Source organism: Argiope bruennichi, chromosome 7, assembly GCF_947563725.1.
Source record: "Argiope bruennichi chromosome 7, qqArgBrue1.1, whole genome shotgun sequence".
NCBI lineage: Eukaryota > Metazoa > Arthropoda > Arachnida > Araneae > Araneidae > Argiope > Argiope bruennichi.
In genome coordinates, this window is record NC_079157.1 from 87,589,872 (window position 1) to 87,615,439 (window position 25,568).

At 29.4% G+C, this 25,568-nt stretch overlaps 2 protein-coding genes across 2 annotated transcripts in view; one reads left to right on the forward strand and one right to left on the reverse strand.

Annotated features, from left to right (window-relative positions):
• Positions 1 to 621: 621 nt before the first annotated feature.
• The window catches only part of LOC129976590 (uncharacterized), a 466,684-nt gene continuing 441,737 nt past the window's right edge, over positions 622 to 25,568 (reverse strand). The window contains exons 2-3 of the mRNA XM_056090231.1: positions 7,169 to 7,255; positions 622 to 2,876 (exon numbers count right to left, since the gene is read on the reverse strand). Coding sequence (XP_055946206.1) covers positions 2,227 to 2,876; positions 7,169 to 7,241 — 723 coding nt within the window. The 5' untranslated portion in view covers positions 7,242 to 7,255 and the 3' untranslated portion in view covers positions 622 to 2,226. The remainder of the gene's footprint in view (positions 2,877 to 7,168; positions 7,256 to 25,568) is intronic.
• On the forward strand, positions 15,380 to 24,257 carry LOC129976591 (uncharacterized). The gene is made up of 3 exons (XM_056090232.1): positions 15,380 to 15,472; positions 19,085 to 19,313; positions 23,833 to 24,257. The coding sequence occupies exons 1-3, from the start codon at positions 15,418 to 15,420 to the stop codon at positions 24,233 to 24,235; spliced, it is 687 nt and encodes a 228-aa protein (XP_055946207.1). The 5' UTR covers positions 15,380 to 15,417; the 3' UTR covers positions 24,236 to 24,257.

A 25,568-nucleotide genomic window follows, 5' to 3' on the forward strand; every position in this document is an offset into this window, starting at 1 on the left:
AGAATTGCTTCCATTACATTTGGAAAAACAAAAGAAATCCTTCTTTTTCATATAAAATCTCATCTAATTATTTGTTACTTTGAAACAAAAGAAATTTCCTCTTTAGCCATTTTATGAATAAATATTTTATTATCAGTCGAAGTAAGAGAATTTTTAAATACGCGATATATTTTTCAAACTTTTTGTTACATGGTATCAGTGATGACTTTTTCAAAGAAAGTATAATATTATCAAAGCAAATATGGAACATTGTTTACTTGTATTTCATTTTTAATTTTAAGTACTCTATAAATATTTTTTTTTCTCTGAAAGTTTTCAGGTGGATTAAAATGAAACTTTCAAAAAAAGAACATTAATACGAAATAATACAAATGTTGTTTTTATGTTAATCATTGCTGTAAACAAATAAGATTAAATGAATCTAATTTAAATAGAAATGGTATGCAATAGTAGTAATAGTATGTAATATTAATCTTTTTCTTTTTTTATTAATTTTCTTTGTTTATCTGGCATATTTTTATTTTTATTTTATAATGTTCTTTTTATCTACGGTTATGTTTTCAATGCTAGTAGTTCTTAATTTCTATCTATTTTTTAAGTTGTGTTTTCGTGTCTATTTTATAAGATGTGTTTTCCTATTTACTCTGTGGTCTGTGTTTTACCCAAGTTATATTCATTTACAATTTTGAGTTAAGTGAAATTATTTTTGATAATTCTTTTAAATTTAGACTCTTAAGTTTTGGTTTAACATTAGACTTAATTTAAGTTTTTTTTGAATTAGTTCCTCAAGTAAAAACACTAGATATCCCACAATGTATGCAGCTTCTAATATTTACAGATTCGTATAGAACGTGTCAAGAGGAGTAATTTAATGTTTAACATGTGGGGTTTCCAAATATAGCGTCATAGTCTAATTAAGGCGTGAAGCTTGTGTTATGCATTGAGAACTTTCAATACAACAGATTTTCGAAATGTTGGCAGTTCGAACAAATGACATGGCGAAGTTCTCAATTGTTTTTTGCAAAACATCTGTTTCAATTTACTTGACCTCGGTTTTAATTGCTGCTCTCATTTCGTCCAATGTTGAGGGCTGTGTGAGATACACTGTGTCTTTCAGATGCCCCCATAAAAAAACGTCAGACGGGTTCAGATCAAGGGAGCAAAATGGCCACTCTGTACCTTTGCCTGTTTTCATAATGGGATCAGTCTATTGTGAAAATGTTATGAATTACCGAATTTTTTCGCTTTAGTTGCTGGTAATTGCAATTATGAAAAGTCAGCGCCATGAAAACACAATGCTCATTCTAATATTTGCTCATTTCAAAACCACAACGATTACGTACAGTAAAAAATAATTTCTTAGCGAGAAAATGAAACTGAGTCTCATCAAACCTGTTTGATAGTCATATATGCGCGTCCGGAATGTGCATATCAACTTGCAGATGTACTTTTCTTTTCACTGATTGTCAGAAATTTGCATAGTCACCTAGGGAAGCTTCCACGTTGCGCAGTCATTGTATGCATCGTAATTCGGAATAGAAAGTATTGGATTCGTAATTAACGTTCTTCATGTAAATTAGACTATGACGCTATATTCGGAAACCTCATATGTTGTATATTAAAATACTCGTCTTGACGTGCTCTATCCGAATCTGTAAACATTCGGATAGAACACGTCACTTATGACACTGCATACCTTGTGGGACAAGCTGTATTAAATCATATTGTCCAGTTTCACATCGTTTCAACGTGTATTTTTAAAGTCGTAAGTAATTATGACCTTTTTTTTCAATTTCAATTTTGGGAAACCTGTGACGTTTCTTGCTGTTTGATAAAGCAATTAAATTTATGCGATCAGAAAAAGAGTTCAAAAATGAATTGAATGTAAATAAGGTTGTAAATTTTTGAAACTGCTATTAAATTCAATTTGCTTCAGTTACATAAATTATACGTTAAATAAACGAAACATCTGCAATTTATAGAAAAATTGAAAACGATAACAATTTTGTCTCTAAATTAAATTAAACATTATTATGAATATTTTATTCTATATGTAACATCTATTATAATTTATTTTGGCACTGAATATTGATTCCTTTTATTTCTAATATATGTGTCTGAGTCCATAAGCTGTGAAGATTTAGATACACTAGAGAATATTTTGTTTAATGATAATGTTTATTGAACGCAATGATTAAGTGATCTTCAGGTATGCAAGCTATTATCTCATCCACGCTTTGGTTTGGCTGCCATTTCCCATTCATTTCCATACTGAACTGCGACAAGAAGAGCTTTGTCTGGAGTAAACAAGCCAAAAGAGTCTAAGAAACGCACGAATCCTTCGTCATGGGCTGCATACGGCGAATCATTGCCGACGGCTGCTTCTTCTATCATCTTGGCAAAATTTTTGGCTAACTGGACATAATTTTGAGGAGTGAGAACTCCTTGCGTAAATAAGTATTTGGCGACCGTGTTGGCGTATATTTGAATCACTATATCGGAAGACAGCTTGTCGTAGTTTTCTACAACTGCTTCAATTGCTTGTTGGGCGACAAATTCAGGATTTGGAGTCTTAACTTGTGTTAAACTATCTATGATTTCTGGGTATAATCTGTTGCCAAATTCCATGGCAGGGACATCATCGAAAGAATCAAAGAAATCAGACAGGATTTTAGAAGACTTTACTTCTTCTTGGAAAGTGGAAACGAAATTATTGATACAAAGGTCCGTTGATGTAGATTTTTTGAAAATAACTTTTGGAGGACGTGTTGAGTATTTAAGCTGGGATTCCGGTGGATGGAATACCTGCCAAGGAGATATGCATGGAGTTCCAGGAAAGCATGGAGATCCGAGTTCAGGAATTGAATCATCGTAAACTAGAAGAAAAGAAAAAGCAACATTATATTTTAGTATGCAATATAATTAAAGTGCTCAATATAGCAAGTAGCGCAATTTAAAGCTTTGTACTTTTATGCATGGAATAAATTAGTTCCTTAAACAGTTGAATCGAAAAGAAGCGGAAAAAGTGAGGTGAAAAAGATAAATATAAATATGAAGATTAAAATATATATAAAATATAAATAAATAAATAAATATAATATATAAAAAATAAAATATAAAAATAAAAAATATATATAAATAATAAATAAATAAATATATAAATAAAATATAAGAAAAATAAAATGTGAATATGAAGATCAGATGTATAATGAAAAACAATAATGAGAAAATAACTCAAATAAGGCTTACTATAAACTCAGAAAGAATATACTCAAAGTAAAAGGAAGTTTAAATAATCAATACAAAATGAATGCAGACTCCACAAATATTAAAAAAAAAAAAAAAAAAAAAAAAAACATGAACACATAATATATTTAAAACTGTAAACAACAAATAATGGAAAAAGAATACTATAGTGTGAAATAATAATGACATAATTTTTAGCGATAAAAGTTATCAAAATAATTTTTAAATTATGGAATTCTAAGAGTTTGAGGAGAATATCCTCTTAAAGACGTGCGAAGATATGAGAATAGAGATGATGACTTCAAAGACGATGACTTTTGACAATAAGACGCTGCCTTTTGATTTTTTTAATCGAATGCAGAGAAGATGTAGACTGTAAGCCCAAAAATGAAGTGTTACTTTTAGGCAAATATATGAAGGTAACAAAAACGGATATTATGAAAATAATTTTTAAACACTTCTGCGTAAAACTAACAATATATATTTGAAAGAGTACGCGATGAAGTTGATTCAAAAGGCTTTATGCACTAATAACTACAATTTAGTAAATTATTTTTTTGTAAGCACAGTATAAAGAGTATCATAATTTAAATGCTATCCATCTGCATTGATCAAGTCTTCCGTAAAAAATCAAAAAAATTACTTAATTTTTTTTTCTTTATTTTGCTATAATATTTGATGAGAATTATTTATACTATTATCACGTTAAAATAAAACAAAACAAAAAAACATTTAATGAAAAATAATATTATCTTTTCAAAACGTTTTAAGTCAGAAATTGGAATCTACAATATGCATGGCATGCTTGAACTTGTAAATTAACTTTTTTTTTTTGCACAGAAACTGTCAAAAATGTTTTAGTTTATATACAAATCAATTCTTCCAATAACTATATTCAATTATATTGTGTAACGCCATCTTTCAGAAGCTGACAAATTGATGTTTTATTTAAGATATACGACAAGATTAAAAAAAATTGTTTTTTAGTGGAAGGTTTGAATTATTTTATAATAAGAAAAGCAACTTTTTAGACTTAAAAACTTTTTAAAGTGGAATATTTTAATCTATATTAGATATAATTGAATGTATACTAGTTATAAAAATATACAACACATACAAAAGAAATTAAAAGTAGTAATATTTTAAATAGAAAGCGAATGATGTATCCTCTATCTTTCAGAAGCTCATAAATTGATGTTTTATTTAATATATACTACAAGATAAAAAAAAGTTTTTTAGTGGAAGATTCGAATTATTTTATGATAAAAAGAAAGTAATTTCTAGATTTAAAAACTTTTTAAAGTGGGATATTTTAATCTATATAAGATATAACTGAAGGTATATACTAGTTTTAATAATATACAACATATACAAAAGAAATTAAAAGTAGTAATATTTTATATTGAAAAGGAATGATCTATCCTCTTTTTTTACCATAAAAGGCAATGAAAATAATATTTAAAATGCTTTTGTTAACTTTCAATCTATTCAGACACATTTAACTTGTTTTAGGGAAACTTGTTAAAAATAATTGGAAACCGCGTATTTTTTTAGTGCATTTATAAAAATTAATGTGCAAGAAGCATAAAAACATTTAATTTTTAATGTAATTAACAATAACTGCTCTTCATTTATGGACGAAATATGAAAAAACATGAAGACTATAATAACAATATTTTTAACAAATAATACAGAGTTCCAAACGATTTATTTTTCAATCTGTTGAATCTGAAACCAAAATGTTGCCAGCTGGGAAATAGAAATTCCTCTTCAAATTATAAATAGGAAGAAAAGTTAAAATGCGACATTAAATAGATAATACAATTTATTAGTTCTAAATGAATGGAAAGCACAAAAATTAGAAATTATCGAATTAATATTAATAGACACATTTAGTTTGAAAATAAATAAATAACTAAATTAGAAAGGAAGGAGGGATTATATTGGAGTTGAATAAAAAATCTAATCTTGTTTCTTATCTTTTGCAGAATTGTTTTATTTTGTGTAGTGAATTTTCATTTTTAGGACATTTTCAGCGAGTTTAAGTAATATAAAATTTCAAGAGTCGTGCAAAATTAGGTAACTAAATTGCTTATAGAATCTTTTTAACATTTTTCTATCCTTGATAATTTTCTATGTTAAAAATAATAATAATTTTTGAATTCTTTTTTTAAATACGTGCTGTGTTTTTACTCTAAAAATATTGTCGAGAATATAAGACAAGAAAAGTATGAAATGAAGAGTAAATACGTGATTTATAAAAAAAAATTCAATTTCAAATAATTATTTAGAGAATTCAAACGATTTTTTTAAGTAAGAAGATTCAATGTACATAATAATCTCAAATTAATCCATACGATAATCTAAAAAATATTATGAATAATGTGTATGATATTTTCATCATAAAATTAAGAGATCCCAATATTTAATTCTGGAAGCAGTTGATATTTTATAAACTGCTGTAGAAAATATTCTCGCTGTTTGTTGCTAAAATTAGATTTAAATTATATTTAAAATTATCTAAAAAACATTTTAAGTGAATTTATGTTACGAAAATCCAAACACAAACTTCAAACTTTGTATTGTTTGAAACTTCAAACAAATACAGACGATACGAATGAAGCAAATAATCACAAATAAAATATTTTAAGCATAAGTTTTGTTTTAAATAAATCAATTTTCAAAATGATGGCATAAACGTTTGAACAAATGTAAAAGCATTAAAATTAAAATAAAAAAATTAAGAATAATTTGTTAAAATAAAAACATATTACTTTTTAAAAAATTTTAAATCAAGTTGTTATAATCTGACAAAATTTGTGAACTGAATTTTGAATTGTCGTGAAATTTTTGGCATATTCCAGCAAAACTGATTGACGTAAAAGAGTATCGGTATATACAATTTAAATTTTTCCTGAATTTTATCAAATATCCTGGAATAAGTGTACTCAAATTAGACAACATTTTTACAATCCCGGATATTTATCTTCCTTTTCTCCAATTTATTTTAAAAAGCAGGCCAGTCTATTTTCATTTCGTCAGAAGATTTAAAAATGAAGGCCATAACAGACAATTTTAAGCAAATGAATAAGAATTTATTCTCCTGCCATATAAGACAAATTATGATTACTTTAATGTCATAGAATTTTGGAATCAAAGTTCACTAAATTACATAAATTATAGGATCGTTTCTAATGTCATAATCAAATTTAATTTTTCAAATCAAAGACAATGGCTATCTGCAAAAAAAAGGGAAAAATTCTATATCGTTCTTTACAAATTACCCTAACTTGTATTGTTTTAAAGCACTCCCTCTTAAAATAATTTAAAAAGATTTTTATTGAATAAGGAATAAGAGTTTTCAAAATCGAAGGATATTAATATTTTCAAAAATTATAAACTTCGAAAATGTTACTTAAATTTCATTAAAAGGCAGATCCACAACATTATATCGAGCAATTTATATAAATAGTTATTGGCTTTTTGTTGCAAAATTCTACAGCATTTTGTTTTAAAGACAACATTAAACTATACAATATTAAATTATAGAAACTTGGACATTAAACTATAGAAATTATTTTTATGTAGATAAAATGTTCAAAATTAAAGAATATTTATTATTCTTCAACCAATTGTTCTTAATTATAATTGTATGAATTATAGATGTCTAAAATGATATTGACATTTCTTTTAAAAACAGTCTTGTGCTATTAAATTGCACAAGTAATATCAGTAGCTAAATGGCATTTTGATCGAAAATTTTATAGCATATATTTTTAAAGTATAGTATGTATATTTTAATAGCTTATATTATTAATATAACCAATAAAAATTTCATAATTTGAGAAATCAATATGATACATCTGAACATAAAATATTTATGCTAATAAAGAAATAATTACTCAAATAATTTAAACCATACATTTGGAACCCAGCGTAGCTTGTAAAGCTCCAACGGTGATCCATACAAAGAGCATTGATGCTAATTGTACCATTTTAGTTAGAAATCTAGGTCCAAACTATTCTGAGAAGTTTTCATCTTTTTCTTTTTTGTTTGGCGATATTTAAAAGATGCCAATGGCAGCTATTTAAATAAAATACCCGGAAGTAAATAACGATTTACAAAATGTTCTAGAACAATCCAAGAACATTATTGTTTTGAAATTATGATTTCTTTATTTAGAAAATTTTGAAAAGGTAGCAGAGAATTCCCTTTAGTAAACGAATTTATTGATACATAAACGATAACGTATTGTTAAGTAGGACCTTTTCGTTTAATGATAGTTGAGACTATAGTAAATAATTGAACATTTTAGAACTTTTAGGGTAATAAATATTTAAGCAGCCAGCTGATTTATGGGAGTTCGGGGACATAAAGAATGTAAATGCTTCTCTTACACATTAGTGAATTGAAATAAAAATGCATAAATGTACAGAGAGTGAGTGAGTGTTTGAGGTTTTATGGCGCAAAAACCAATTTTGGTCCTGCTGCGCCAATCAAATGGTAAGAAGCATTGCAAAGATAGTAAAGAAAGTTATTCCGATTAAAAACTAGACAAGATTAAAAATTCTAATCACAAGCCGATGCATTAAAAAGGTATTTAATAAACATTCATGAAAAAAGTAGAATTTCATTAATTACCGACACTCGAAATAAAGATTACAAACTGTACAAAACTTAAATCAAATGCAACAAACCAATGGTCTGTAGAAATTTAAAAATATTAGTGAGGTTTCTCACCTAGTAGATCATGCATGTCTATAGAAACTGCATTAAAAAACCGTAACCGATGATGATTAAAAGCAGGGCAATCGATTAAAACATGACATACACTTAAGACTGTCTAGCATGTCGTACATGTTGGACGTGGTTCACCAAATAAAAGGTGTTTGTGACTGAAGCGGGTATGACCGATGAGGGGCCGAATTAATTTTACATCAAGCCCACGCACAGGAATGGTAGGCCATAAGCTAATCATTGGTTGGATAGAATATAGCTTATTGGAAATCTGCTGATCCCAAGATCGTTGGGACAACATGCTGACATGGCGTGCAAAAAATGTCTTTGCATCGCTATGTGGAAGTTCTCGGTGAAGAAGAGAGCTTGCCGCTTTATGTACAGAGAGAGGATGTTCTCAAGAAATGGAATAAGCTTTTATTTTTCTATATATTGCACTTAGGTTTATATTTCCAATTGCAAAAATTCATTAATGAAGTGATCAGTTTTATAAAAATAATTTGGAATCTGTAAAGGGTAAAAATAATTACGAAAGTTAAATTTATGATCTGCCCCCTAGTGGCACCAGGGAGTATGGTTTCCCCTAAACTTTCTTCTAGTATAATCTCTAATATATTTGCCCTGTCAGAGAATGCCTTACAAGACATAGTTAAGAAATATTAACTTTTGGCGCGAATTCAGCATTTTTATTGAATTTATCGTGCCATTCTTGGCGACTTATGGGTGATTAATCCCTGCCATGTTTTAATAATATCCATAAATCGAATTTGTGCTTTAGACATTTTTTACTCAACCGATTGAAATGAAGTGTGACACATAATTGCACTTATAGTAACAAAATGTCATACTAAATTTAATATATTAAAGTAATTTCATTTTTGAATTACAGTGTTTGCATGTATGTTTCTGAAAGAATAGACCGACAGACAATCGCCCCGTAGATTGATTTGACTCGAAATTAGCAAAAATAATTATCGTGTTAACTTATATTCGAATAGCCGAACAGTTGGATTTCCTCTGAATAGATTTTAGACAAAATTTGACAGAAATTTTCAAATTTGATGTAAACACCATATACCGAATTGTAATGGCCTGGCTCAAAGCATTTTTTAATTATCTTTGTTACAGGCAGACGGACATTTTCTAAAAATGTTTTTTTAGAACTCTGGGAGGTACAAAAGGTGGAAATTCATCAAAATCTCGAGTTCGAATTTTTTTGACAATTACTATATTTTCTCTATACTACGTATACAAAAAAGTAAAATGAAATATTTTTTTTACATTCATACATACACATACACGCTTCTAGCTACAAATTTTGCACAGATAAGTTTATTTTTAAATTTAGAAAAAGTAAGCGCAAACGTAGATGAAAGCATTTATTTTATAATTTCAAATTATTCTAAAACAGAAAAACTGTCATATGAAAATATTTGCTTAATAGTACACTATCCGATTATCATAATTTCAAAGAAATTTGATAATAACGCATAATGTTGTTCATTTTCATTGGTAGACAGTTGCAACTTCTACTTTTATGAAGAAGGAAATAGAAACTTGAGAAGTGAATATTTAATATATCTCAGAGAAATATTGGAATGCCGAAAAAGAAAATAAAATTGTTTGCTTACACTTTTATAATTAAGAAGAGAAAGAAGAATACATTTCAATTGCAAAATAACGTTTGGATTTGTTGACATTTTATGCTATATGTAATGGTAATGCAAGACTAGTTGTATAAGAATAGAATTGCTTTCAGAATTCGCGGCATCTTTTTAGGATGTTTACAGAACGGTTTTATGATTGTAAACTACAGATTGCTTACTCTTCCAGGAAGTTGTTATACATCTAATGCTGGAACTGACATTTTGGCTTAAGTTACTCTCACGCTAATGCTTGATTAGTCAGTACAGAACTCAAAATTCCAAACAATACGGCAGTTTAGAGAACATTACAATGTGATTACTGGCTCCGTACAATATTCACGGATTACACCTATTGATAGAATAGCCACATAGTAAATTCTAAAATCAGCTTCTTACAATTTGATCCTACCATAAGTAAAATCAAACTATTTTCAGAAAGATGCAATTTGAGCGGGCGAATATTGCTTTAATCAAGATAGAAGTATTAATCGTGAAAAAATTTAACGAATTTGCTTAATGAAACGAAATTTTAAGAAGCTAAGTTTTAAAAACTTTAACGAATTTGCATGTTTCATACCTTCCTGAGATCGAAAAACTAATTTTTGGAATAATGTCTGTTTGTGAACCCGAAAACTGAAAAGCTATTTTATATGGATAGATGAAATCTGATGCATAGTCGTTACATTAAATTTAAAGAATTGGTATCAAGTTTTGAATGAAATCTGTTCAAAGGGTGTCTATCTGTCCTTTGTTCCATTATAAGTCAGAATACAACTACAAAACGAAGAGAAGTAGAGTTTGGAAAAAGTTTGATAGACAGATTTAACATATAAAAGTTAGGTACTGATCAAATTTGACTTAAAAAAATTGACTTAAATCTTGATTTGTACAAAACGTTTAAACACGATAACTAAAAAATGAATTTATTGAAATATATAAGTTTGATATGCGATTTTGATTATTTTTATAGTTTTGTATCCAATTTTAATTTCAATCGATGTTTAAAATACACATTTGGCTCTCTATTATTTGTGTATTAACCTCATTCCTGTGATAATTCGTACAAGATATGCTTATTGGCTTTTTCGCAACTATTATTCGCCAATGAAAGGTAATAATACATTGAGCATTTTATGTTCTCAATTGGCATACAAAAATATATTTGTTAATGATAATGTTTTGAGATCATTTTACCCCGTTATTAGAAAGAAATCAAAGGCGGGTTAGTGCAAAAAGCATAAGCTGAGCACCCCACCCCCCTATGATCCTCACATAGCATGACTAAAATAAAGATTTATGTTTTGTAATATAGTAAAGAAAACTGAATATTTGTTTTGGATATCTTCTTTTAAACTGACTGGAAATAAAATTCGAAACAGAACTACAATTTTATGACAAGACTAAATTCCTTTTATCAATGTCTATGCATTTTTCAGTAGTGGAATTTACATATATCTGATTATGCAATACAAAAGATGATTCATTGAGTTGGCAGAGTTTTTTCAAAGTTAATTAAAGATCTCTTTAGAAGTTTGTTAGGAAATTTCGACATTAAGGTTCTAAATTCCAAATGCTTTTATCTCCCGTACTTTATTATAAAATGATGCAATGCATTTTGAATCTGCTATTGTGCGTCATTAGTATGAGTAAATCACTTCACTTGACATTAAACATATAACTATTTAATCGGTATCTTATCTGGCATTTATTTAACCCGATAACCGTAGCTAATATGCAAATATAAGAATTAAGACATGATATAAATACGTGTCATTATGTTTGTAATGTTCGGTTCTGGTCCTGTAATGACCGCCTGTGTAGTTATATGTTTTTCCCATTATGTCTAAATAGTTCATCATGTGTTTAATTTTATTTCCTCTTAATAGATTGTGTTTAAATTAAACCTTTCCTTTTGTCGGACCCAATCTTTGGAGACTTTTTATTTGTCATCATTTCCACTGCAGTGCTCTAATATCAAACGGCTGAATCCCCAGCCGTTATATAAGATATCACTTTAACAAAGTTAAATCTGTTGTGTTCGTGCATCAACAAAAAATAAAATGCAGACAAACGTACTATAAAACTAAATATTACATACAGATAATATTATCAAATTTACATCAACTTATTTTCATTCAACATTCTAGCATCGTTTTTAAACAACAAGTTCCAAAAGTATCACTGTTGCCAATCTAAATTTTACAACTATTTACAAAATAAAATTTATAATTATTAAAATAATCGTTAGCTACTTTTAAATAAAATATTTACGATTTATGCCTCAACAAATCTGTGAAACAAAATTTATTTTATTAGTTTTATTTTTATTTTTGCAGCTATAGTATTTACTTACTCTCAGTAAGACATCCATATAAACTGTCTTTTGATTGATTTTTTTTCAATATCTGATAGAAATCTCCAAACTTGGCGTATAGATAATATGTCCGATTTCATCCGGTTTGCAGAAAGTACTTTTAAGCTATTCTATTCCCAGACACAAATTTCTAAAAATATGTTTTTTCGAATCAGAGAAGTTTAAAATGCCGAGAGTTAGTCAAATGTATGATTTTTTTTTCATATTATAGTACTTTTATTTTCAATTTCTTGTATATGAAATATATAAACATTAATAAGTAATCGAACTCAAGATTTTGATGGATTTCCACATTTCAAACCTCCTTGAGTTTGAAACACACTTCTTTGGAGTTATATTTGTCCGTTTGTGAACACTATAATTTAGAAATATTTTGAGTGAGGCGAATGAAAATTTTTTTATTTGATCTCTACACCAAATTTTTAAATTTCTATCAAATTTTAAACAAAACTACACCAAATTTTTAAATCTCTATCAAGTTTTAAACAAAACTACACCAAATTTTTAAATTTCTATCAAGTTTTAAACAAAATCCTCTAAAAAAAGAATGTCTGTCCCTCTATAAATTAACACAGTATGAATGATCATTTATCAATTTATACATTAGAAAACGCAGTGACAAATATATGAAATTTTTTAGTGATTTTATGACTATAATTGTAATTTTGTTTCAAATTTTGTATTCAATCGGTTGTAAAAGAGTAATCCAAAATACATACTCTGTTCTCTGGTACATTCGTATCAACCCCATATTAGTAATTAACCCCCAAATATTGGATTCTAATAGGCTCTTTCGTAACAATATTTTACCAATGGCGTAAGGTAATAACACACAGGTATATTTATTAGAAAGCGTATGAGAAAGTTTCGAAGGGACCACTACCCCTAGATTATATTTACTATACAAGAAATCAAAATAAAAGGGGAATTCATACATTTACTCACTTTTTCTCGAAACTTGCAATGACTGAGGATAGGAATTCTTCAGAAGAAATCTGAAGCACATTTCAAAGACATTTTCGTGAAATTGCTAGAAAATTGTCATGAAATAAGGAAATGTGATCGGATGCTGGGAGTAAATGTAAGTACATATTTGTCAACTGACATCTTATTTTCTATTTCAAATGCTCTTTTACTGATGACAGTCGTGTATTTACATTTTTACGTCTGGTTTTGGATATAGATTACATTTTGTAGAACAGATGTTAGGAAAGAAATATGTATGCAATAAAATCGAATTTACATAAACCACTGTGAATTTTGTTGCATGAACCAGGGTGAATTTTGTTTAAACAGCAATTACTTATTACAACAATTACACCACAAATGGTGTGGTGAGTTTCGAAGTACAACATATTTGGATTTTATGAAATAAACATTTTGAAATGTTTTCAAAAACGATAAACTTGTGAGAAGTCTGCATTTGAGATTTGTATTTACATGATTCTCATAAAATTCTCATTTACTTAATAGGACAACATAGTCTCTCAAAAGAATTTGTCTGGTGCGTTTGAGTTTATGTCCGCCTTTTGTAATTTTGAAAGAGCTGTAATGGAAGTATTGCTCTATATTCAATACCACCAGCTGACTGTACCGCTGTTGAGTTGAAGATATTTTTACTAAATAGAGTTAAATAGTACTTAATATGAATGAAATAACTTATGATGGTTTTATGGGGTTTATGATGAAAAGTATCTGGATGCCAAAGTATCTCAATAATTTTGGATAAGCCTATTTTTATCAGATTTCTCTAAAAATCCTATCTATATTGCAATCTATCCAATCTATATTGCAATCAATGTGCCCTCGAATATCGATCACATAGATTGCAATATAGATTGGATCATGAGCATATTTAGAGGACTGATTAACAATTAGGGAACAAGAATATTATTTGAACTCAATTCATTTCATGATAGGTTTATAATGATGCGTCACTTTCATTAGACAGTTTATCTATTGTGTGCAATTCTTACCTGTAATAAACGATAATATGTTCGGAAAAATCAAAGCGATTAATTTAAATTTCTTTTTTGCAATATGCAAAACTTTGAACCAAATTATAAAAAAATTCATGAAGAATGTGACACTACACCAATGACATATTATATTAAAATTCTATGCAAATATTTTGATATTCCAGGAAATTTAAATATTTGTAATAAACAATTTTTAACTGCACATATAAAACACAGCATATTTTTTCTAGGTTTCAAAGTCAGATAATAGAACAAGTTATCTAAATATTTAAACAGATTCAGAAAGATATCGTCTTTGTAGCCAAATATATTTCGATTGTCATCCAAGAGGAATTAAACTGTACGCTCTTTCCACAATTCTACATAGCTATATTGATAAAGGTAAGATATATGCTAAATACTCCTACACATGTATGATAATTTCATATATAATTGAAATAAAATAAATTAGGTATTATAAATAGTAATAAATTTTATCGCACTAATCAAAGTGATGAGAATTTTGAAATGATCTAAAGGTCAGCAGAGTTCTCCACGGAATACTTTTACTTGTACAATAACGCAAAATTATCGGTCACAATTATATTGAAAAATGCATAGGATTTAGGTCAGTTATATTAACTTTCCATTTAGAAATGGCATGAGCGCTGTTTCAGGAAATTACACCAAATATAATGACAGAGAACTTGCCGAGACGCCTTTCTTCAAACTCTGAAACTTGGAAGTTGGGACCTTACAAACCAGACCACCACAGCATTGAAAAATGCATAGCATCGACTTATATCATTATTAAAATACTTAAGAATGAAACTCTTTTTTTTCTATATAAATTTATTTTAATTATAAAAGATCACTTACCGATAGAAATATTTCAATGCTTTCGCACTGTGAAAATCTAATGTCAATTTTGAAACTATTTTACTAAAATTGGTTACTAAAAGATCTAAAAATACTGATGTGAGAAATGCGAGCAATATAAAATTGTTATTTATCGATGCGAAATAATTTGCAAAAATAACCACAATTAATTTTAAAATATTGATTACATTACCAAAAAGTTAATTGAACAACAACAATAATAACAACACAATACTGAAACTTGATTGGCAATGGCTGATTTCAAAATTATTTCTTCACGCATTTTGTTATTCTCTGCAAATGGTGTCAGATATTTCAAAAGAAAAAATCTCTGGAATAATTTTCATTGTAACAATACTTTTGTAATTTAATACATCTTAGAATTTCGCAACCCATAAATAAAGTTTTAGCTAAAAGTAATAACCACACAGCTGTAAATGTTTCTGTAACGCGTGTAGCAATGACATAATTTTGTAACCAGCAGTTACAAAATAGTTGCATTTGAAAAATATCTCTGACATATATAAGTGATAGTGAGTTTCACTGCAACTTATTCGATGTTGATAACAGCATATCATGTTCACCATGTACTTCTTAGCAATTTTCTTGGCTCTTTTCCATGTTTCAGCAGGTAACTGATTACTTTTACTCTGATATTGAAAAAAACTTAGAAACACTAAAGTTGTTTTATTTCTTATTTTAATTTTTGCAGCTTTGCAGTTTTACTAATAAAAATTTTAGAACAATTTTAAGTAATTCTTTTGAATGAAAATTTAAGCCTTTACCATTAATTTTATATTGAAATTTACAATAGAAGATTTGCACTGCATTAGAGATGAATACATGCACTGCTGCCATCTGGTGTAATAAAGTATACATGGTACAATCTGGTGTAATAAGTTTAACAACGTGTGGGAATTTATTGATTTCCCCACTTATGGTGTGAAGTGTAAAGTTTGATTTTTCTAGACCGATGGCTTCTTGAAAAAAGATAGCAGGAAGTCTATCGACTACTGTATAATGTAACTGACTACTTTCAGATAATAATGAAAGATACTATCTCTGATAATATTAAAAATCTGTAATGTTGCTTCCCAGCACACTTATGTCAATCAATGGAAAGACCGTTTTACGATCAGTTCTGTTGGATGTTGATCGGATGCCGAATCAGTGATCCCAGTGTAGGCGACTTTGGCAAAAAAAAAAAAAAAAAAAAAAAATATTGGGATCTTCCAGAATTTTGGCGATAGAGCCAATAGGAACCCATATATGCTTAACTGTTCGAGAACATTCTCTGCCGTGTCTCGGGAACTATAAAATGCCGTGAGACCAAGCTGGAGGAAGTGTTTTGAGTTCAACTTTGGTTAGTGGTTGATCGAGCTCTCTTCTTGGGGGCTTCGAGCAGTTTGTCATTGTTGTGCTGTTGCGTGCTACTGTTTGAGAGAAGTGCAGCTGTGCGTGCATCTCGGCTGTGAATTTGTCTGCGTATCAGTGACATAGTGTTAATAAAGTCGTTGTTTGTTACCGAAGCCTGTTGACTGTGCGTCTCCATACGCCCACTACAAGAGAGCACGTTAGCTTTACGGATTTAGAGGAGAAAGTTCAGTAACAATAACATTGAAATTGATAGTCACCATAAGCATTTCTTAATCATCGTATGCTTTCTTTTCAACCTACCTATCAAGCGTTTGAATTTAAGGTAGGTAACAAGGTTAAAAAGTCAATTTTTAATGAAAAATTTTAATTTAATATTCTTAATATTTGGACATAAAACCGTTAGAATTTTGTTTCTTAGTCTATTTTTCTTGAAGTCACACTGTTTTTTTATATTTGCATTTACATACGTTTTAATGCTATTTTATATCTTTAGATGTTATTTTCTCAAATTCTTATCTTTGATAAAGTTTTCTTACGAAAAAAAATTATAAATAAAAATCTAAGGAATATATTTTGTTGAAATTTTGTATAACAATTTTTCAATATGTTCTGCAGTTCCTGAACTATAGAATAAGTAATATATTCTTTTAGTTTCACAATATGAAAAAAAATGAAAATTTCCTGGTATTTATTAGTTGACCCTAATATTTAAGGAATGGATAGAAATACAACTTATTTTTTTATTACAGAAATTAGATAATGTAGTTCTTAAGCTATATATTAAAATTTTAAGTAAAACATTTAATAAATCTCTAAACTAGAAGATTATTTTATAAAGCCTTTTTGGCCCCAAACGCTCTTTTTTCCTAATTTTATAAAACGTTTAACTCTTAACTGGCATATTTTGGCTTCAGAGATGTTTTTTCAATAATTTTCTTTAAATTCTCAAAATTATATTTATTTTCGAACGTTTTTCAAATAATTCATCCCGAAAGTAGTCGCACACTTTAAACCGCGCTATTAGTTGGGTTTAATGGTCAGTTCAAGTTAACGAATATTTTATAGCGATAAGCGGTTTCAAATGCTTTTGCCAAACTGTAGCGATAACTCCATATTATGTCTAACTCTAAAATTTACATATATAGCCACATATCACTTCTGACTTAATTAGGCCAATGTTCTTGGTTTCAAGCTAGAAGGAAAAAATAATTCAAATTTAATGATCACACTGTTCGAATTTGTCAATCTCTCATTCCATCTGTTAATGACATATGAAAGTTGTTCTTTTTATTCTTTAACTGCTTCACAATCTTAGAGTTTTCCTCAAATCCACATTTGAAAATCTCACTATCATGTCCATATTCTCAATATTAAGAATTTACTTAACGATATATCCCAAAATGGCTTTGAAATTCTTTTCTGTTGGATTCTTTCACATGTGGATGTCTATGAGAATTAAATTACTTCAAAATCAATCAATGACTTCTACAAACAGGCCATCTCTTAGGATGCAATTCGGTCATCTGTTCTTAAATGGCTTCTCCAGAACATGGCAAAGTCAACAAAACCTTGAGACCGAAAACAAATTACATACCGTTAAAACTTTTTATTTAATCTTGATCTTCTACCCTAAATCATTGGGGGGGGGGGGGTGTTTTCCTCACACGATAATGTACTGAGCACATTTTCGAATAATTCATAAACATATACAGGGGTTGTTCAAAATAATGGATAAACCTCACCAAAAACAGTGTCTTCCATTTGTGATAATATAAAATTAAATGAAAGGCGTTAGCAACCAATTTTTTGTACTACATTGTTGTTTATAGTCTCAAGGGTGTGTGCAAGTGTATTGTACGTTATTGTCTGCTTAATTTCGTTTCGAGTGTAGCTGAAATGAAAGACTTGTCAAGAGTTCCAAAGAAGACAGATCGTGGGAGCCCGTTTCATTAGTGCATCAATAAGCACAGTGGAAAAACTGTTGGGAGTCAACAGGCACCGTGTCGAAAGTTATGAAAGAATACAATGATCATGGCAAAACAACATCTGCTAGAAACAGCATCTGCATCTGTAAAAGAAAATAAGAAAACCGTATTAGGTGACATGTTAAAAGAAAATCATATTAAGTGTAAAACACTTCCTGTTGTAAGAGTTTTCCATTATTTTGCACAACCCCTGTACATTTTCAGTAGTCGTCAGCGACAAAGAGCTACTGAGGCGATCACATAGTCATCCAAAGTATTTTGATTGAATTCATATATCTGGATTTATTATCTCTTAAATATTTTGAATCAGATGTTTCCTTTCGCCCTTTTTTTATAACACATAAAGCATTTTCCTTTATTCAAAGGACTTTGGTTTTATCAAAGAAATTTGACATGCTGATTTCTTCTAACTATTGCTTTTGATTTCTCACTGACTTTTTAAAACCTGGCTATTAAATCAGTTTACATTGACATAGATTTTAGACGCTCTCATAAGGATTTTCATCTAGGTTTCGCACGACTTATTCAGAGAAAGGCTCATGGACCAGAATATCATATAAATAATGCATAAATAATTTTTATTGATCCTCTAAAATATATCCATTATTTATATTTCATTTCATATTATGCTGAACATGTTAGTACAGACACCGCATTTATACTTTGCCTGAATATGATTTTTCTTACGTAAAACGTTTTATGGAAAATTGAAAGAATTGTCATAATACTTTTTTAAAGATATTCTTAATATGATAGTCTTGACACTTAAAGTATAAAATAGAAATAAAAATATAAAAGTAAAGTTAACGAGTCCGTAAGAGCATTGCATTGGTACATATATATATTTTCTTTTCCTTTCTTGTTTTTAATACTGCTTTTAGGTATCCTTAGCTTAGATGCCAATCTAGGGCTCTTGGGTAAAGGATCCTCTAAGAAGTCTGAAGCCCTCCCTCGGTGCAGGCCAATCGACGGACCAATTTTCTCTAGGAATCCAGCCGTTGCCATCTTTATAAGAGTCTTCATTGGAGAAGTAATTAACTCGAAGTTACTGCTCTCACTTTTCGATCTCAGCAGCTCGACACCAGAGGAGTACAGCGACTTTTTATACAAGTAAGAAATAATTATGATCATTGGAATAAAAATCTGGAGAGAATTTACAATAGTAGTATAGAGTGCTAGATCCCCATACTGCTCTTATACATTTAAATTCATATTACACTTCAAATTTAGTCATCCATTGTCAGAGCATGATAATTTTATAAATAAAACTTTAAAAATCTGTATAATCGGAGGTAGAGAAAAGAGGTAAAATTGGGAACAGTTTAATGTCCAATGAATTTTTTGGGCCGAGTTGGCTCGGTGGTAAGTTCTCGGCTTCGGAACCGGAGGGTTTCAGGTTCGTAACCAGATTTCACCGAAGATTCGTTGTGTAAGGGGGCCTGGTGCACGTTAAATTCGACCGGAGCGAACGTCCTCCCGCTGGTGTGGAGAAAGGGGGTGCCAGCTCAGGTGTCATTCTCGTCATCTGACTACAGTTCAAAATTACGAGGTTCCTCCCAAAATAGCCCCAGCATTGCTTTAGAGCGGAACATTAATCTAACTAAACTAAACTAATGAAATTTTATTAATAAATTTTAAAATAGAAACCCTTTTTTTATTCAAATCTTTTTTTCTATTAAACATTTTGCAAAAAATGATGCTATTAATCACTTTTCAATCTCTCAGCATTTCGCAAAATTTAGTAAAAATGTTGTGGACAGTTTTTCCATCCATATGAAAAGTAGGAATAGCGGTTCATGGTTTTGCTATGCTGGATAAAATATAAATTTTGAATAGAAACTTAATTGAAAAAGACGGAAATTTTAAAAATTCTTAGAGGAATCTGATAGATCTAATTAATCACCAATGATAATCAATATGAATATTATATGTATGTATGAGTCTTTACGTGTATTTTTGACATTTTACAGGCTGTTGATCTACGGTTGCCAATTTTTACATATAAATTTTCGAGGATGGAAATATGCACTCGCATCGATTTTTTTTTTCAAAAAAATTAATCAATTAAAAATTAAAGCGAATGTTAAACTTTTTCTCTTATAATATCCTAAAATCTTAATGCATAGAAATACATTTTGCAACATTTCAAAATTTATGTTTTTAATGATATCAATTTAATAGTGGTGCAAACTTTTCCTAAATTGTAATGATTTTAAAAGATTTCTAAAGAAAGCTTAATTTCCGACAATAGATTACATTGTTGACTTGAAATTCAAATTTTTTTCATTGTTTCATCAAAAATTTAATCGCATGATTTGAAAACTAGAGAAGAAAAATTCTGTTTAATTATTGTGTAGTTTTTGAAAGCCAGAGACAAAAGATTCTGTTTAATATTTTTAAAATATATAAGACAAATAAGAAAGTGAGTACTGCGTAGAATGAATATCGAAGACAATGAGTCAGTACATTTACGATTTAATAGCTCTATGACGTCATGGGACTGGTTTCCACCAAGAAGGATAAGGTACACAATGAACAAAACATATGTAAGAAAATTGAAATATCATAATTTTAATATCTGGCAATTTAGCAGAATCATGGACATGAATTTTTATCTAAGGGGTTTAGCTGAAATTAAATGCAGCGAATATTCCTAGTGAACTTGCTTATTGTCTAAGTTGGCTGATGAAAAATAAAATGCGATTCTATTTTTTCTTGCTTCGAATTCGAAGCATACGTAAGGAATATATAGATATAAAAATATATATATTCAACTTTGAGTGTTTGTCTCATCTCCACGCTTCCGATCTCCATGAGTCCGAAAAACATGTATTTTGGATTATACCAGTCTATTTGGGACCAATCTACTAAATGTTATGAATTAGAAGAAATTTGGTATATTATCTTTACAAAAAACGAATGATGATGGTTTTGCCTTAATAGTGGGATTAAGCTCAATAATAGTATATGGCTAAATCATCATATGAGTGAGGTTAAGCCCGCTTGTTACAAATGGCTGAAACATCCTATATATGGTGTTAACTACATATGGCTGGTTAATATTTCAGCTATATGTAGATTAAGAACATGTAACAAAGCCTTAATTTAATCTTTCGTCGATTTTGATTTGTTTTTAATTTTTAATAGTGATTAAATAATGTCAAATCAAATTGTATTTAAACAAATATCTAGAAATTTTATACGCTTTGAAAAGCATATTTAAAACCTGTCAAGATAATAATTTCAATACGCAGAATAAAAATCTATAGTCTAGACACTAATCAAATTTTCAGCCAAATCTAAAGAGGAATTGGACAAATTCGGTTGGATTCTACTTTTAGAAAATGTATACGCGATAACACAAAGACGCAATGACTTAAATATATCAAATTTGGTATGTGGTTTTCTGACTACAAGTGTAATTTTGTGCCAAATTTTTGTTTCAGCAGGTTCAGAAAAACGTGTACAAATTCGATTTTTGGATGCTATTAACCACACGCCCTAGATTAATCGCCAAATAAACGCTAAAGATAACACGATAAATTCAGTAAAAATCATGCTAAAAGTTAATATTTCCTAATTATTGTACATCAGTGCTACCTAAAACATTCTCTGGGATAATACCTTTATTAGTGTAAGCGAGAAAGTTTTGGAAAGACAACTCCCATTGATCAATGTTAAATGTTAGTGTATACCAGTACTAAACTAAATGCTAGTACTAATAGGGCATATTTTGCTAAATGAGGCTAATGAGATCTAGGTATTACATAAAATCTTAAATCTTTAATTAATGTAAAATATAAATCAAACTGTATTTTACCAAATATCAAGAAATTTTTTACGTCTTGAAAAAAGAGATTTATAGCATATTAAGACATTAATTTGTCAAACTATCTGTCTTTGTCTCCCATTTGCTTCGTTGAAAATATTGGTTGTGCATATGTGTTATCCCAAAAGAGTCAAATCCCATGATATCATAGAGCTGTTAGAAATAAACTGTACGGTTTAAATTTTGCAATACTGTAATTTCACTTTCTTATTCTTTTGTATATTATGTATATATTAAACAGAGACCATCTTTCTTTCTTTCATCTCCCAACAACTGAAAAAAAAATCGCGTTTAAATATTTGATGAAATTAAAAATAATCTATTTGAGGTATTTATTTCCATGTTTCAAAGTATATCTGTGCAGAATTTTGTAGGTTAAAATAAGTAGGTTAAACAGTCTCCCGTAGTATGCTATCATGGAAACAGACAGAAACACATACACGTTCTACTTTATTATCAGCAGAGATTAACACTGATGATTTTGTAAAATAATTTTATTGTAAAATATTTGAATATTTCGCTTTCGAATGTTTCGCAGATGTAGTTTGTGCTTCAATTCAAAAAGGAATTCTGAAATCTAATTAGTATAATTTATATTTATAAGCCCAATACGGTATAATTGCGCCTTGTGTGATAGTATAAGAAATATATTGTGTATGCAGAATATTTTTCACGTTATTTGTTTATAATAACTGTTAGCATTTAAATATTGTTATTAATTCTATTAAAGGTGATGTCTAAGTTGAAATTTTATGGCTTTTTCTTGCTAAATGTAAAACTAACGATTTTTGTTGGTACCTTTAAAGACATCATTTCTTTTGGTCATCCAAGAAAAGGAATTTTGAGGAATTCGGGGGCAGTTGGCACCCTTTTAGCGAGCTTGGCGAAAAACCACACCCTTTTCTCAAATCTTCATCTTCATTTAAACCATATTGTATGAATTAATGCCGTGTTTACACTCGGCTAGTTATAAAACGGTCAAAAGGCAGCGCATGAGTAGAAAAAGACTGATTTATGTTTGATACGATTCAGGCATTCTATGCTTGGCTATAAATTGCCGTTTTGGCGTCCCTGAATATTCTTTCACTGAGTATTATATTAAAATGATGGAGATTTACACAAAGAAACATGGTATAATAAAAAAAAGGTCAACTTAAATTTGGAAAACTATCGAAAAGACAGGACATATAAACTGAAAAACATAGACACACACACAACCTCAGAAAAAAATGAAGAGCAAAAAATGTCGGAATTAATCTACTCTAAAAAACTTGCACAACTCTTTCAACTCTAAAAAAAACAAATAAAAAACCTCGCCAAATTCTAAAAACGCATGCGCAGTAAGAAAAAAAAAATACAAAACAGTGGCGTGTTGTCATGTCGGTACAATTACTTGCCATCAAACGAATAGCATTTTTAAGCCTTTGTACGTATACGCTGCCTACTGGTCGTCTTATAACTGGAAGATTGTAAATTCGAGCTGGCGTCCTGGCATAGGGTAACGCATCTTCTCCGTGATATGGGCGTCCCGGGTTCGAATCCCGGTTCAGGAATGGTTGTTCTTCATCTGTGTTCTATCTGTGAGGTGTGTGAATGTGCCCCCCTGTAGAAAGGAGTTGTGCAAGTGAATGTGTGTGTTTCATCTTCATATGAGTTAGAAGGCAGACTTCTGCCCTAGGGTGCTCATAGTTCTTTACCCTCAGAAGGTATTGCACCCCCTTTCCGTGGTAACGCGGACATGACATGACATCATCATCATCATAAGTGTAAATCCGAGATAACAGGCAAATTCATTTACAGGTACAACTTAGATCTTTATACTCGCCAAGGTTACAAGGAAGCAGATGCAATTGCAGAGTTTTCAACTCGAGCCATTAGACAATATTTTGATGTTTTATCCGTGGCATTAGTAGTGAGAGTTAAAGCCAGCACAGTCGCTAATTTCCTCTTTGTTGAAGGACTTCTAACAACACGCACCGCCGAGAGATTGGCTTTGAAGTATGCTGATATCATTAAGAAGAGTGCCAAGACCAAGATGACTGCAGACGACACCTCTAAGTTTCAGATTATAGCAGACACTTTCTTCGAATTTATACTTTCAGTGGATATAAATGCAAGGATAACGTCTCCAATTGCCACTTACTACTATGGGAATGCGTGGTTTTTCTATGCTGTACACAGAGAATTAATCGGAATTTTGTGAAAAAACTATTCTATGTAACAAATATTTTCAATGGAAATATAAAATGTAATCAAAACGGATTATGAATCATTAAATCTTTATTAATTTGCAATCTCAGTTATAATTTCTTTATATTACATTTTCATAAATTATCATATTTTTCATCAAATATGCATTCAGATAAAAGATGAACTAATCTATTTCAGCATCATTTACAATAGTTTCAAATAACTGATGAAGGAAACAATGAATTATTTTATTTTCCCAGTGGAATTGTATAAATTAATGAAGAAATTATTAAAAATCATTAAACAATTAATATTTTATCGTTACTGTAAGAAGAGCTTTCATTTTTTTCCACACACTTTTATTCTATTTATTATTCGTAGGTATGAAGTTTTTTTTTTTTTTTTTTTTTTTTTTTACTTTCTTGTATCGAATGCATACAAACAAAAAATATCGCAATTGGCAAATAATTCGGTCTCAAAATTGTAACTAATTTCCACATTTCAAATTTCCCTGAATCTCAAATGCACATACGTAATGTATTACATTTGAATGTTTATAATTACGCATATTCAAAAACAATTTTATATAGCAGATGAAATTTAATATGTTGTCTTTACATTCAATCTGTAATTTCCAATCGAATTTTAAAAGAAATCTTCTCACAGGATGTCTGTCTATCCGACTTTACAAATACAAATTAACACGATTAAAAAAAGTTAAAAAAAGGGAAGATATATACATGCATAAAATTTAGTGCACATATTTAACATCCAAAGCGCAGATAAAAATCAAATTTGATACAAATTCCAACAAGAAGTTTATCGTCAGCCGATCTGTATTTTTCCAAAAACATGTAAAAACATTAATTCGAAAATGCAATATCTAAAATACATGAAATTTGGTACTTGATTTTGTGATTAGAGTTGTGGCTCTGTGTTTAATTTTGTTTTCAATCGACCGATAACAAGGTATCCAAGATACACATTCTGAGTTCTGGCTGTTGTGTATTAACATATCCAGTGGTTAAATTGCCAAAAAATTCGCCAAATATCATAACCTAAATAGGCTTTTTCGTAACTATTATCGCCAATGGCACATGATTAATAATAAATTACATTTAAGTGAGAGTATGATCTGGTACCTGGTTTCATCCTTGCAAAAACTTAGAATTTTTATCTCTAAAATTCCTTCAAAGTAACAACCTTTTTACATATATGCTCATTCTAACCTTTGTTTAGTAATTAATTTCTAATTCACTAAAAATAGGACATATTTACAGTCAGAAAAAACGCTATAAACGAAATAAACCGCTATTTTGAAAAAACAACATAAAAACTACTAAAAA